The 13372-nt window shown below is 48.9% G+C and overlaps 1 protein-coding gene across 1 annotated transcript in view; it reads left to right on the forward strand.

Annotated features, from left to right (window-relative positions):
- LOC311223559 (CUB and sushi domain-containing protein 3-like) overlaps positions 1 to 13372 on the forward strand; it is a gene marked incomplete at both ends in the record, with an annotated part of 752195 nt that overhangs the window by 524202 nt on the left and 214621 nt on the right. Inside the window, 1 exon segment of the mRNA XM_084308339.1 lies at positions 2702 to 2815. Within this exon segment, the coding sequence (XP_084164465.1) occupies positions 2702 to 2815 (114 nt within the window).

Here is a 13372-nt window from a genome sequence, read left to right on the forward strand (position 1 = left end):
CGAGTATACTCGTTATTTGATCGGTTTTCCTTTTATTCGATATTTGTATTCATTATTCATCCAGGGACCTTCGTGTTACCATAGGGAATGAGTCTGAGGTTGTCAAAGTGCAATACCGGCCACATCCAGGTAGACGGCGGTATCGAGCACCCTTTGTAACCTTGTATCTTGGCCTGTGGAACGGTCAAATGTCTCCGGTTTCATTTTTCCTTGTCGGGCGAGGCGAACGGTTCTCCCGATTCCATTGAAGCGCGTCAAATATCCCCGATCCATATGTTGTGGTCAGGGAACAAAATTAACTTTTTGACTTACCAGCCATTTGGCTAATAGATTTTAAAAACTACCAGCCAGGCAGATTTTTTACCAGCCAAAAATTATAAATAGCTTTTTAGTATATCGCCATGTGTTATTATTACTATATAATACTATCATATGCTATTTTCAATTAATATCATAAACAACATAAGGAATATTAGCATAATTATGAGTGGACTGAAGGAGTGAGTCAGCGTTAATAGTTTTAAATGCAAATAATTTATTGAAACATAGAAGTGGGGTCGGGACACACACACACACAACTCACCACCCCCGCATCATATTGTAGTCTAGTCTGTCTTCAAACTTCCACTCCTCTCGAAACTTTTTTATATTTGAATATCAACATTATCTGTCCATCCTCAGTAATCCTCAGTTTACTATAATATACTCCTGTCCTGAGTCCTGAATAGTGACTTCATCGTCTTTCCAAACGCACGCACACACACAGAGAAAGGGAGAGTGCCCCCCCCCCCCCATTTTCCTTTCCCCAGTCCACACTTTATGCTGTTCTCTATGGCTCTGCCTCTGATCAGGATTAGCTTGTTAGCTTATGCTAACGTAACGTTAATTTCGGGCGATGTGGGCATAGAGGAATGGCGACGATGCAAAGCATGTTAGATGCATTTGACCCGTTGTGAGAAAAAAAAACACCACAGACTTATTTCGGGTCGCAAAATAGGCGCACTGCTGTGTAGCCCTGCTCCTCTGCTTGACCGCCCTGCACCACACAGACATTAGCACGGACTGGGCGGATATGACTCCTCGAGTTGCCACAGGGTTTTTCAAAATAAGAGTATTGATATTAACCGAACGTTGCTAGCTGCCGGAGCCATAGATATTATGACTGGAGTTGTGCTTGGGGCGGAAATGAGACCCGGCACAGGATTTTCAAAATAAGAGTATCGATATGAACTATTTTGTTACACGCCAGGTGGCGGGCAGACCTCTCATTGTTACTCGCCAAACCTTAAATATGCCCGCGGTTGGCGGGTACTTATTTTGTTCCCTGGTTGTGGTGGATTATGCTGTGTACCAAATGGACATTGGATGTACCAGATGGCCATCAAACAATATTATTTTTGGAATACTCTCGATCACACGATCACACTATCTGACATAAGTTTTAGCTTGATCCTGCAATGCTTTTATACCGATCGGGCCGATAAGCGTTTTTAGTGTTCAATGACTCACTCCTATCTTTTAAAGCATGGCAGTTCTAGAATGGGGCCCCGTCTAATTCCCGGCGGTCAATGAGTTAAGAGAAAAATAAGAAAAGTCACTGCCGCATTCATCAACCCGTTTTTAACGTCCAAATCTGTTCTTACCCAGGTGTGTTGAATGATGAATCCCACTCAAATGCGCATTCTAGCTCAATTCATTTGCATACAGACACGCCCCCGCCAGCTCCTTATAAGGCGATTGAGGCTTGTGCAAAACAGCCGAGGTTCGGCATCTGATCCTGATCCACAGGAGGCGATTTGCGACTGATCTCAAAATGACACACATCTCACGACTCATGACTCAGTGCATGTGTGTGTATATGTTCCTGTGGGTCGCCCATACCGGACCTGTCACCTATCTCTCTGAAAGGTCCCTGTGGCTAAAACCCTGAGTGCGCTCAGAACTTCTAGGTGTGGAGGCACAGGATTTGAGATACATCTAAAAGGACCGCTCTTGGCATTCTGAAAACGGCTAAGCAGCCACTCATCTGGCTCTGCAAATAGATTCTAGATGATCTCTAAATATGTGTTCTATGCGTACGGACTGGGCGGCCAGAGCATCTAACTGTTCTAACAGCAATATACTGTATAATCCATTTCAGGAGCAGAACGCTATATAATAAGTTATAATAATAATAATTATTGAAAAGTTCTGGGTTTTTTAAGTGGTATTTGGGGGCAATTTACCAATGGTTTGCTTTCAACCCATGAACTCCTTCCTCTCTCACCTTTTTATATCATTTCTTATTTTCTAAAGGGGACATCGCCCGGTACTCATGTGTCTGTGTGGGTGTGTGTCCTCAGGGGACATGGTCTGGTACTCATGTGTCTGTGTGTCCTCAGGGGACATGGTCTGGTACTCATGTGTCTGTGTGTCCTCAGGGGACATGGTCTGGTACTCATGTGTCTGTGTGTCCTCAGGGGACATGGTCTGGTACTCATGTGTCTGTGTGTCCTCAGGGGACATGGTCTGGTACTCATGTGTCTGTGTGTCCTCAGGGGACATGGTCTGGTACTCATGTGTCTGTGTGTCCTCAGGGGACATGGTCTGGTACTCATGTGTCTGTGTGTCCTCAGGGGACATGGTCTGGTACTCATGTGTCTGTGTGTCCTCAGGGGACATGGTCTGGTACTCATGTGTCTGTGTGTCTGTGTGTCCTCAGGGGACATCATCCGGTACTCATGCCTGCCAGGCTTCACCTTGGTGGGCAGCGAGATCCTCACCTGTCGGCTGGAGGAGAGACTTCAGATGGACGGACCCCCCCCAGTCTGCCAAGGTGAGAGAGAGAGAGAGAGAGAGAGAGAGAGAGAGAGAGAGAGAGAGAGAGAGAGAGAGAGAGAGAGAGAGAGAGAGAGAGAGAGAGAGAGAGAGAGAGAGAGGGGGGGGAGGGAGGGAGGGAGGGAAGGAGGGAGGAAGGAGGAAGGAAGAGAGAGAGAGAGAGAGAGAGAGAGAGAGAGAGAGAGAGAGAGAGAGAGAGAGAGAGAGAGAGAGAGAGAGAGAGAGAGAGAGAGAGTGTGTTTTCAGTGTGTGTGTGTGTGTGTGTGTGCACGCTGCTAGCAGCCTTGCAGCACCAAGAGGCATCATCTCTCAGATCCACAAGATCCAACATTGCAGAACCAGGGACCACTGGACCCATCTTTACCCTGACCCAACCAGCCTGAGACTGATGGCCAGGAGGCACACCGGCCCAACCCTAACCTGGATACGCCCCTGGATACGGCATTTTTCATTATGTTTCGAAAGATTCTACAGAAAAAGAAAGACGGTAAAAAGAACAAGGTGAAATGAAAAAAGTGAAGCGTATACCTGACTGGCATACAGAGGTGGTTCAGTTTGGTCTCAAGATACAAAGATATAAAGGAAGGTAAACACATTAAAAAGCTGCACCGTGGATGGCGACTGGGTGGCGCAGCGGAGATTGCGCTCGTCACCAATGCAAGAGACTCCGGTCTCGAATCCCGGTGTCAGCATTGCCTGCGGCTTGGGCCAGCCGTCATTCTATCTCAATTGGCAGAGGTAGCGGGTGGAAAGTCGATGGGTGGGGATTGGACGTTGTAGACAGCGACTCCTACAGGTCGGTTGGGGGACGCCTGCACAGCAGAGACAGGAAGTATTGGGGGCAGCGTGAGCCTCCCACGCGTTACTCCTCGCCACTGAGAGTCCGCGCTGTCTGGTGAAAAGATGCGACATGCTGCCTCCTCGTGTACCGGAGGGGACACGTGATGCAAGGCTTCTATCCTCACTACAACCGACCAGTGGGGGGAATAGTCTAGCAACGTTCAAGAATTGGAAATATGAAATTGGGATGGGAGAAAAATAGAAAATAAGGATAAAAAGTGGATAAAAATAAAATTAAAAACTACGCTGGTGGGATGAAAAGGGAACATGAAGGGGGATGTTTCACAAGCTCCAACCTCCAGCCGACCCAGTTGGGAGGAGGTAGAGGCCAGCTGACCCAGGTAGGGAGGAGGTAGAGGCTAGCCGACCCAGGTAGGGAGGAGGTAGAGGCCAGCCGACCCAGGTAGGGAGGAGGTAGAGGCTAGCCGACCCAGGTAGGGAGGAGGTAGAGGCCAGCCGACCCATGTAGGGAGGAGGTAGAGGCCAGCCGACCCAGGTGGGGAGGAGGTAGAGGCCAGCCGACCCAGGTAGGGAGGAGGTAGAGGCCAGCCGACCCAGGTGGGGAGGAGGTAGAGGCCAGCCGACCCAGGTGGGGAGGAGGTAGAGGCCAGCCGACCCAAGTGGGGAGGAGGTAGAGGCCTGTCCAGCCGACCCAGGTGGGGAGGAGGTAGAGGCCAGCCGACCCAGGTACATTTACATTTACATTTAGTCATTTAGCTGACGCTTTTATCCAAAGCGACTTACAAGTTCTGTACGACAAGTCATCAGGAAGGGCACAACTCTATCAGCTGAGTAACAATATTCATTCAAGTGTTGCGTGTTACAGTGTAGGTTAGTTTATTAGGACAAGTGCATGACAGTAAGGTTAGTTAGGGTTAGGTTTTTTTTTAATTCTTTAAAAAAAAAATCAATTATTATTATTTCAGATAATGGTTGGAGAAGTGCGTCTTTAGTCGACGGCGAAAGATTGGACGGGATTCGGCTGTCCTAACTGGGGTGGGTAGTTCATTCCACCATTGTGGGGCAAGGACTGAGAATAGGCGGCTTCTCTTTGATGACCCTCCCGGAGCTTGGATAGGAGTAGGTCTGAGGCGGCCAGAAGATGCAGAGCGTAGGGGTCTTGAGGGTGTGTAGTTAGAGACCATTGACCGGAGGTAGGCGGGAGCAGTTCCCTTTGCCGCACGGTATGCTAGGTCGAGGGCCTTGAAGCGGATACGTGCAGCAATGGGGAGCCAGTGCAGGTCCCTAAGAAGTGGGGTGACATGGGCCGACTTCGGTAGGTTTGAGATCAGGCGGGCTGCTGCGTTTTGAATGAGTTGAAGAGGCTTGGTGGCAGTGGCCGGGAGGCCAGCTAGCAGTGCGTTGCAGTAGTCGAGGCGGGAGATGACTGTTGATTGGACGAGGAGTTGGGTGGCTTCTTTTGTCAGGAAGGGGCTGACGTTGCTCAGGAGGAATCTGCAGGTTCTGGTTGTCGCTGCGATGTGAGCAGAGAAGTTCAACTGATCGTCGAGGACAACACCAAGGTTCTTGGCGGTCGGGGACGCGGTCACAGCTGCATTCTCGACTGTGATGGAGAGGTCGGTCAGGGGGGAGGATTTGGCCGGCAGGTGGAGCAATTCTGTTTAGCTTAGGTTCAGTTTGAGGTGGTTGGTCGTCATCCAGGCGGAGATGTCGGACAGACAGGCCGAGATCCGCTCAGAGACGTGGATATCTGAGGGAGGGAAGGAGAGGAAGAGTTGAGTATCATCTGCATAACAATGATATGAGAAGCCATGAGATGTGATAATGTTACCAGTGATTTAGTGTAGAGGGAGAAGAGAAGGGGTCCTAGGACCGAGCCCTGGGGGACACCCGTCCGCAGGGTGCGGGTGGCCAACAGAGTCCCTCTCCATGACACTTGGTAGGAGCGGTCGTTGAGGTATGATGTCAGCCATGTCAGCGCAGATCCAGCCACTCCCATTCCTGCGAGGGCCGCAAGGAGGATCTGATGGTTGACTGTGTCGAAGGCTGCAGATAGATCTAGGAGAATCAGGACAGAGGAGAGGGCGAGGCCTTTCGCTTTTGCTAAGTGAAGTGCCTCTGTGACCGCAATGAGGGCCGTTTCTGTGGAGTGGCCAGTCCGGAAGCCAGACTGATTGGGGTCTAGGAGGTCATTCTGTAAGAGATAAGCAGTAAGTTGGTTGGATACAGCACGTTCAAGTGTTTTAGAAAGGAAGGAGAGAAGAGAGACAGGACGATAGTTGCCTATGACGGTGGGGTTCAGGTTTTTTTTTTATGAGGGGCGTGACTCTGGCTTGTTTTAGGGAGGTGGGGACCACCCCCGAGTTGAGTGAGGAGTTGATGGTTGCAGTTAGGAATGGGAGGATGTCGGGCGGCTACGTGGCGCAGTGGGCAAGGCGCTCGCAACGAATGCTGGAGACTGAGCTCGAACAGGATGCCTCCTGTGAGGGTCTCGTCTTCTGTAATGGGAGAGAAAGATGACAGAGTGAATGATGAGGTTCTTGATTCAATGTTTGGAATGGGTGGGGGTTGGGAGAAGGAGCTGCGGATGTTCTTCACTTTTTCCTCAAAGAAGATTGCAAAGTCTTCGGCAGAAAAAGATGAGGGAGGAGGGGGTGGGGGTGGGAGTGGAGAGGGAGGACATGGTAGCATGCAGTTTGCGAAGATTCTTGGCAGAGGCCTTGATCCTATGGTGAAAGAAAGAAGCTTTGACATTAGTAATGGTTTTGGAGAATGTTAACAAGAGGTTGTGATATGTGTCGATGTCAGCAGTGAGGCGTGACTTTCTATACTTCCTCTCAGCCGCTCTCAGGACCTGTCTTTATTATCTCACTGCATCCGTCAGCCATGTACTGGGTGGGGAACGGCGGGCAGGTTTCTCAACGAGGGGACAGAGCTTGTCGAAGGAGGTTGCAAGGGCTGAGATGAGGGTGGAGGTTGCCATCTCTGTGGGGAGAGCAGAGAAGGTGTCACTCAAAGGTAGAGCGGATATTATGTCAGAGGAAAGGGTGGAGGGGGATAGGGAGGGCAGGTTGCATCTGAGTGAGACGGTTTGAGTTGGGGTGAAGACCTTTCGGTTAAGCATGAGAGTTAGTGAGAAGGATATGAAGGAATGGTCAGATACATGTAGGGGAGTTACCGTGGTGTTAATGATGCTGGAGTTACGGGAAAATATGAGATCCAAGGAGTTGCCTGCCTTGTGGGTGGGAGGCATGGCAGTGGGAGTCAGGTCAAATTGTTGTAGGAGGGAGACCACTGGGACCGACTGAGATGAGTCAGGCAGGTTGAAGTCACCCAATAGAAGGAGAGGGGTACCATCTTCCGGTAAGGAGCTTAGAAGCATGTCCAGCTCATCTGTGAAGTGATCGAGGGGACCTGGAGGGCGATAGAGTGTAACAATGGTGAGATTGAAAGGATTAGAGACAGACACTGCATGATATTCGAGGGAGGAGAGTGACAGTTCTGGGAGTTGTGTTAAGTTGTGGAGGGGGGGGGGCAACCGCGAGGGGGGGGGGACGCTCTCTCGTTGTCGGAACACAGTGTGAGAAGAGCATTTATGCAGGTGAACACCAGGAAGGCTGCTGGCCCAGATGGCATAACAGGACGTATACTCAAGACCTGTGCCAACCAGCTGGCCCCTGTGTTCACCGCCATATTTAATCAATCACTGGCGGAGTCAGTGGTCCCTGCCTGCTTCAAGATGTCTACCATCATCCCTGTGCCGAAGAAACCCTCCCCAGCATGTCCAAATGACTACAGACCGGTGGCACTCACCTCTGTGGTCATGAAATGTTTCGAGAGGCTGGTCAAGGACCACATTTGTGCCTCCCTATGTACCCTATGCAATTTGCATACAGGACAAACAGGTCCACCGACGACGCGGTCTCCCAGGTACTGCACAGCACCCTCTCGCACCTTGACCGGCAGAAGGGGGGCTATGTGAGACTGTTGTTCATTGACTACAGCTCAGCGTTCAACACCATAGTCCCCACCAGACTGGTGGACAAGCTGATCGAGCTAGGTCTGAGCTCCGCCCTGAGCGCCTGGGTACTGGACTTTCTGAGCGAAAGACCCCAGGCGGTCAGGGTGGGGGGTCAGACCTCCAACACCATCACCCTGAGCATCGGGTCCCCCCAGGGCTGTGTTCTGAGCCCCCTGCTGTACTCACTCTACACACACGACTGTGTGGCCAAGTTCAGCTCCAACTCCATAGTGAAGTTCGCAGATGACACGGTGGTGGTGGGGCTGATCTCGGACAACGACGAGAAGGCCTACCGGGGGGAGGTTGAGGTACTGGAACGCTGGTGCCAGGACAACAGCCTGCTCCTGAACATTGGCAAAACCAAGGAGCTGATCGTGGATTATAGGAGAGGACAGCAGGAGACACACACACCACTGATGATAAACGGGGCTACCGTGGACAGGGTGAGCAGCTTCAAGTACCTGGGGGTCCACATCTCAGAGGACCTGACATGGTCAACACACATAGAAACAGTAGTAAAGAAAGCGAAACAGCGTCTCTACCACCTGAGACAGTTAAGGAAGTTCAGAGTATCGGGGAAGATACTCCAGTCCTTCTACTCAGGAGCTGTAGAGAGCATCCTGACCGGAAACATCACTGCCTGGTATGGAAACAGCACGGCACAGGACAAGAAGGCCCTACAGAGAGTGGTGCGCTCAGCCGAGCGTACCACGGGTATTGCACTACCCCCCCTGCAGGTTCTATACAACAAGAGGTGCAAATCCAGAGCCTGCAGGATAATGAAAGACCCTCACCACCCCAATAACAGCCTGTTTCAGCTGCTGAGGTCAGGCAGACGCCTGCGAACCCCAGCTACTAGGACAGAGCGGCTTAGGCTCAGCTTCTTCCCCCAGGCCATCAGAGCCATGAACAATGAACATTGAGTGCTCAGAACATTGAACTGTCCACACACAAGCACACATGAACACACACACGACACGCACACTGTGCACGCTCACACACGAGCAGCCACTTAACACTTTAACATGAGCGGGCACACACTCATGTCGCACACACGCACACTTATGGCCAAAGGAAAGGACACTTTAAATTAGAATAACAGGAACAGTGTATTGCACTACCAAAGCTAACTAGCATGTCCCACATGCTCTGTAAATAACTATGTACAGATACCGAGATGTCACTCCATGTTACCTGCTACCTGTTACTGCACAATGTTGTTTTCTTCTTTGATTCTATTATATGTACCACTGTATTGCACATCGTTGCGGGCAAGACCACCCGCATTTCATTGTATACCTGTATGCCGTGACAATTAAAACTCTTGACTTGACTTGACTTGAAGTTTGTAGCCCATGAAGGAGATGTCATGAGGCCAGTGCCTCCACCCCGTCTGGAGGGTCGAGGTGTGTGAGTGAAGTTATAGTTTGTAGATAATGCTGCAGGTGTTGATGAGTTATTGGGGGTTATCCAGGTCTCAGTTAGAGCCAGGAGCTGCAGATTTTGACTATGGGCGCAGGCAGTAATGAAGTCAGCTTTCTTGACTGCTGATTGACAATTCCATAAGCCTCCCCGTACTGTGACAGGTGTATTAGTGGCTGTAGGAGGGTAGGCGAGATTAGCCGGGTTGCTAGCAAACTGACGTGGATGGGTTGAATCTGTTCTGGAGTAGCAGATTGTGGATATAGGTATGAGGCACATTGTGGTGTCAAGAGTGGCAGGGAGAAGGTTGTAGGGAGGAAGAGTGGGAGGGAAATATAGGATTATGGTGTACTTAGCACTCGGTGGATCGGTGGATCCCTCGGCAGAGAACTCCAGGAAAACTCCTCTTTGTCCCTCTTTGTTTCTCGCCGCTTCGCTAACGCTAAGCCAGCAAGCCTTTAAATCTCCTTCACTAATTAGTTCTGTCTAACACCTGGGCCCTCATTTATCAATTTCTCTTAAAAAATGTTCTATTTCCATACTTAAGCACAGAATTTAGAATGTGTGCACGCACAAAAAAAAACGGGATTTATCACATGTGCGTACACAGGTCATACGCACACCTGTCATGATAAATATCACCTTGCTCTATACGCTGAGGCTCGTGCACACTTTCACGTATTTGCATACCAGAACCGCCCCGATTAACCATATACGGTAATGGAACACCCCCATGAAATGTGGAAAAATGGACTAACCCGAGCAAACTCTGAGAGACTTCACTGAGAGCGAGATTGATCACCGAGGTCCAACCAACAAATTGAACGTATAATCTTCGGTGCGCCGGGAGCCAAGGATGTTGACTGACCCAGTCCTGCTACAGAACCAGCACATTGACAGAAATAAATGACAAGATGACCCGACATTAAGCACTGTAATGACTGAAATTAAATCAATTTCAGCAGGCCAACTCTGCGCTCTACAATGCCTATTATGTGCGCTCGTCATGAGCCCGTGGTACTTCTGGTCAGAGTCATTATGGCTTCAGTGGATAACCCTGATCTGCATTGTGATGTTTTAGATACCCCAGTAATAACATTACAATTGAATTAAATACAATTAGGCCTGAATGAGACTCCGGCCACCGGCACATTATCAGCCAAAATGCGCATCGCGGATTATCTGTACATTGACCGAGTGGAATCCCGTTCACATTACTGGATTTGTTTATTGATGGAGCAAACTGAGAGATTGTTCACAGAGGCGCTGCCGAACCAAGATATAATAGGATGTGTATAATATAATGTGTGTAGAGGCATATGATACAATCTATTTTGTTGTTGGTATTGGGTAGCCTATATGAATTACATATAATAGCAGCCAGCCTACATTATGCAACAGTAATTTGCGCATATATAATAACACACAGCCCGGCGAAGCCTGCATACAGTAAACTAACTTCATCATTAATCTAGCTGTTGTATCTTTACGCTTATGAAAACATTAAATAATATGTATAGGCTATAGGCCGTCGCTTTAGCCTATATTCTCAAATGGCTATCCGAGTCCTCGATATCCTCGCGGACGGACCAGTATACCTTTATATCATATCATATTCATATTCATATCATAGTTTACTCTATCAGCCTACCAGCATGTAATACGTTCTTTGTTAGAATTCAACTCGTTATTATTTTGCGCATAGATTGCAGAAATACGGGAACGTTTTGATTTAGGCTTTGACATTGTAAAACTAAATAAGTGAACTTCTGTAAGCAGAATACAAGTCATGATATCACCCACACGATATATACTCTGTGTCCAGAGCATGTATGCTTTTCATTCATTTAAGACACATTTATTGCAAGGGTTTTGTCTACACATACACTCAACAAATAACCTCAGTCTATTCTCGTTGCAATGCGTTTTTTATTCTTTCTTATAGGAAGGGTGAAGAACACTATATCGTGGGTGTTCATATGACTTGTATTCTGCTTACAGCTTCGGGGTTCCACTTATTACGTTTAACAATGGCAAAGCCTTTTAAATATAATCAAAACGTTCCCGTATTTCTGCAATATATGCGCAAAATAATAACGAGTTGAGTTACGCGGAGCGCAGTCAGTGCTTATTTCCTTGTTGTAATAATATATTCTACCACCGGCGTCAACTACGCATGGTCCGACCTGTGCTTAAATATACGCACAAAGTCAAGCACAAGTTCAAATTGATAAATCCCACACTTTGCTTAGAAATGATCGTACGCACGGGTTACGCAAATATCTGTGCGTACGTCAGGTTGATAAATGAGGGCCCTGGCCTTTAATGGGTCACTTAACAACAAAAACAAAATGACCGCTTTAAACACGCCCCTTAATCAAGTCAGCTGGTCAGCCAGCAGTCAAGTCTCAGTTTTAAAGATTTTACTAAATTACTTAAAATGTCTCACCCTGATGTAGTATAATGTCTCTCAGTGAATGTGCTGTCCTTCCACAACAGCTTGTCAGTACAGAGTGATTCCAGGATGGCTGAGGTGCTGCCTTTAAGCAGGGACAGGGCTCTGATATCACACTCAGTACACAAGTGCTGTTTTTAAGCAGGAATCAGCCTTTAATGGGTCACTTAACAACAAAAACAAAATGGCCGCTTTAAACACGCCCCTTAATCAAGTCAGCTGGTCAGCCAGCAGTCAAGTCTCAGTTTTAAAGATTTTACTAAATTACTTAAAATGTCTTACCCTGATGTAGTATAATGTCTCTCAGTGAATGTGCTGTCCTTCCACAACAGCTTGTCAGTACAGAGTAGGGAGGAGGTAGAGGCCAGCCGACCCAGGTATGGAGGAGGCAGAGGCCCTTCCAGCCGACCCAGGTGGGGAGGAGGTAGAGGCCTGTCCAGCCGACCCAGGTAGGGAGGAGGTAGAGGCCTGTCCAGCCGACCCAGGTAGGGAGGATGTAGAGGCCTGTCCAGCCGACCCAGGTAGGGAGGAGGTAGAGGCCAGTCGACCCAGGTAGGGAGGAGGTAGAGGCCAGCCAACCCAGGTAGGGAGGAGGTAGAGGCCAGCCGACCCAGGTGGGGAGGAGGTAGAGGCCAGCCGACCCAGGTGGGGAGGAGGTAGAGGCCAGCCGACCCAGGTAGGGAGGAGGTAGAGGCCTGTCCAGCCGACCCAGGTAGTGAGGAGGTAGAGGCCTGTCCAGCCGACCCAGGTAGGGAGGAGGTAGAGGCCTGTCCAGCCGACCCAGGTAGGGAGGAGGATTAATCTTTAGTTTACTACAATATACAAATATTATTCTGGTCTAGTTCTAGATAATATCCAAATGTGATTAAAAACCTTTTACTCAGGGCAGTCAGGTGGCGTAGCGGAGATTGCGTTCGTCACCAACACCGGAGACACTGGATTCGCCTGTTCGAATTCAGCTCACAGCTCCGACGTTGTCACCAGCTTGGCTGGCCATTCACACTAATACAATTGGCTGTATTAGAGGGTGGGAAAGCTGGTGGGGTGGGTCCGGGTCGTTGTAAACAGCGACTCCTACAGTTCGGTCGGGGCGCCTGCTCAGCGCGGATAGGATCTAAGGGGGGTAGTGCGATCCTTCCACACGTTACACCCTCTCAGTGAGAGTCCGCGCTGCCAGGTGAAAAGAAGCGGTTGTTTGGCTAGACGTGTGTCGGAGGAAGCACGTGATAGCCTCCACTCTCCCAGACCGACTGTGGGGGGTAATGGTGCGTTCACGTTAGGTGGGAAGAAGCGAACGAACCAGATGACATCTCGTTGCTACAACTAGGAAGCATTCACGCGTTGAACTCGAGGAAACGCCCACATCCAAGATGGCGATCGTAAGATCAGTGTTATTTTTGGCGCTCCTTATTGTTATAATAAAATATTTTACCATCAATTCATTCATATTCATTTTCATATGAAGAGTACAGCAGTATGATTGTATTATTCTGATTATGTGATCAAAGTGATAATTTTTATTTGTATTTACCTTGTATTGCCGACATCGCCGTCAAGCTTGCTGCCATGATGGTTGATACTTCCGCATTTCGGGACGCGAAGTGGGAGATATCGGGGTCTATAAAAAACTCCCATATGACCTAGTAGGAATTACCACTAGGAGGCTGACATGAATGGTTTTTCCCAGTCGGAAGCTGGTTCTTCCGCTTCTTCCCACCTAACGTGAACGCACCATAAGTGCGCAGCAACCAGGAAGGGGATTGGGAATTGGCATATTGACTAACATTGGGATGGGAGAAAAACGGAGGAAAAAGGAGGGGGAAAAAAGATGTAAAAAAAAAAAAAACGTTTACTCA

The sequence above is a fragment of the Notolepis coatsorum genome (genome assembly GCF_963971535.1).
Source record: "Notolepis coatsorum genome assembly, chromosome: 2".
NCBI classification, from domain to species: Eukaryota; Metazoa; Chordata; class Actinopteri; order Aulopiformes; family Paralepididae; genus Notolepis; species Notolepis coatsorum.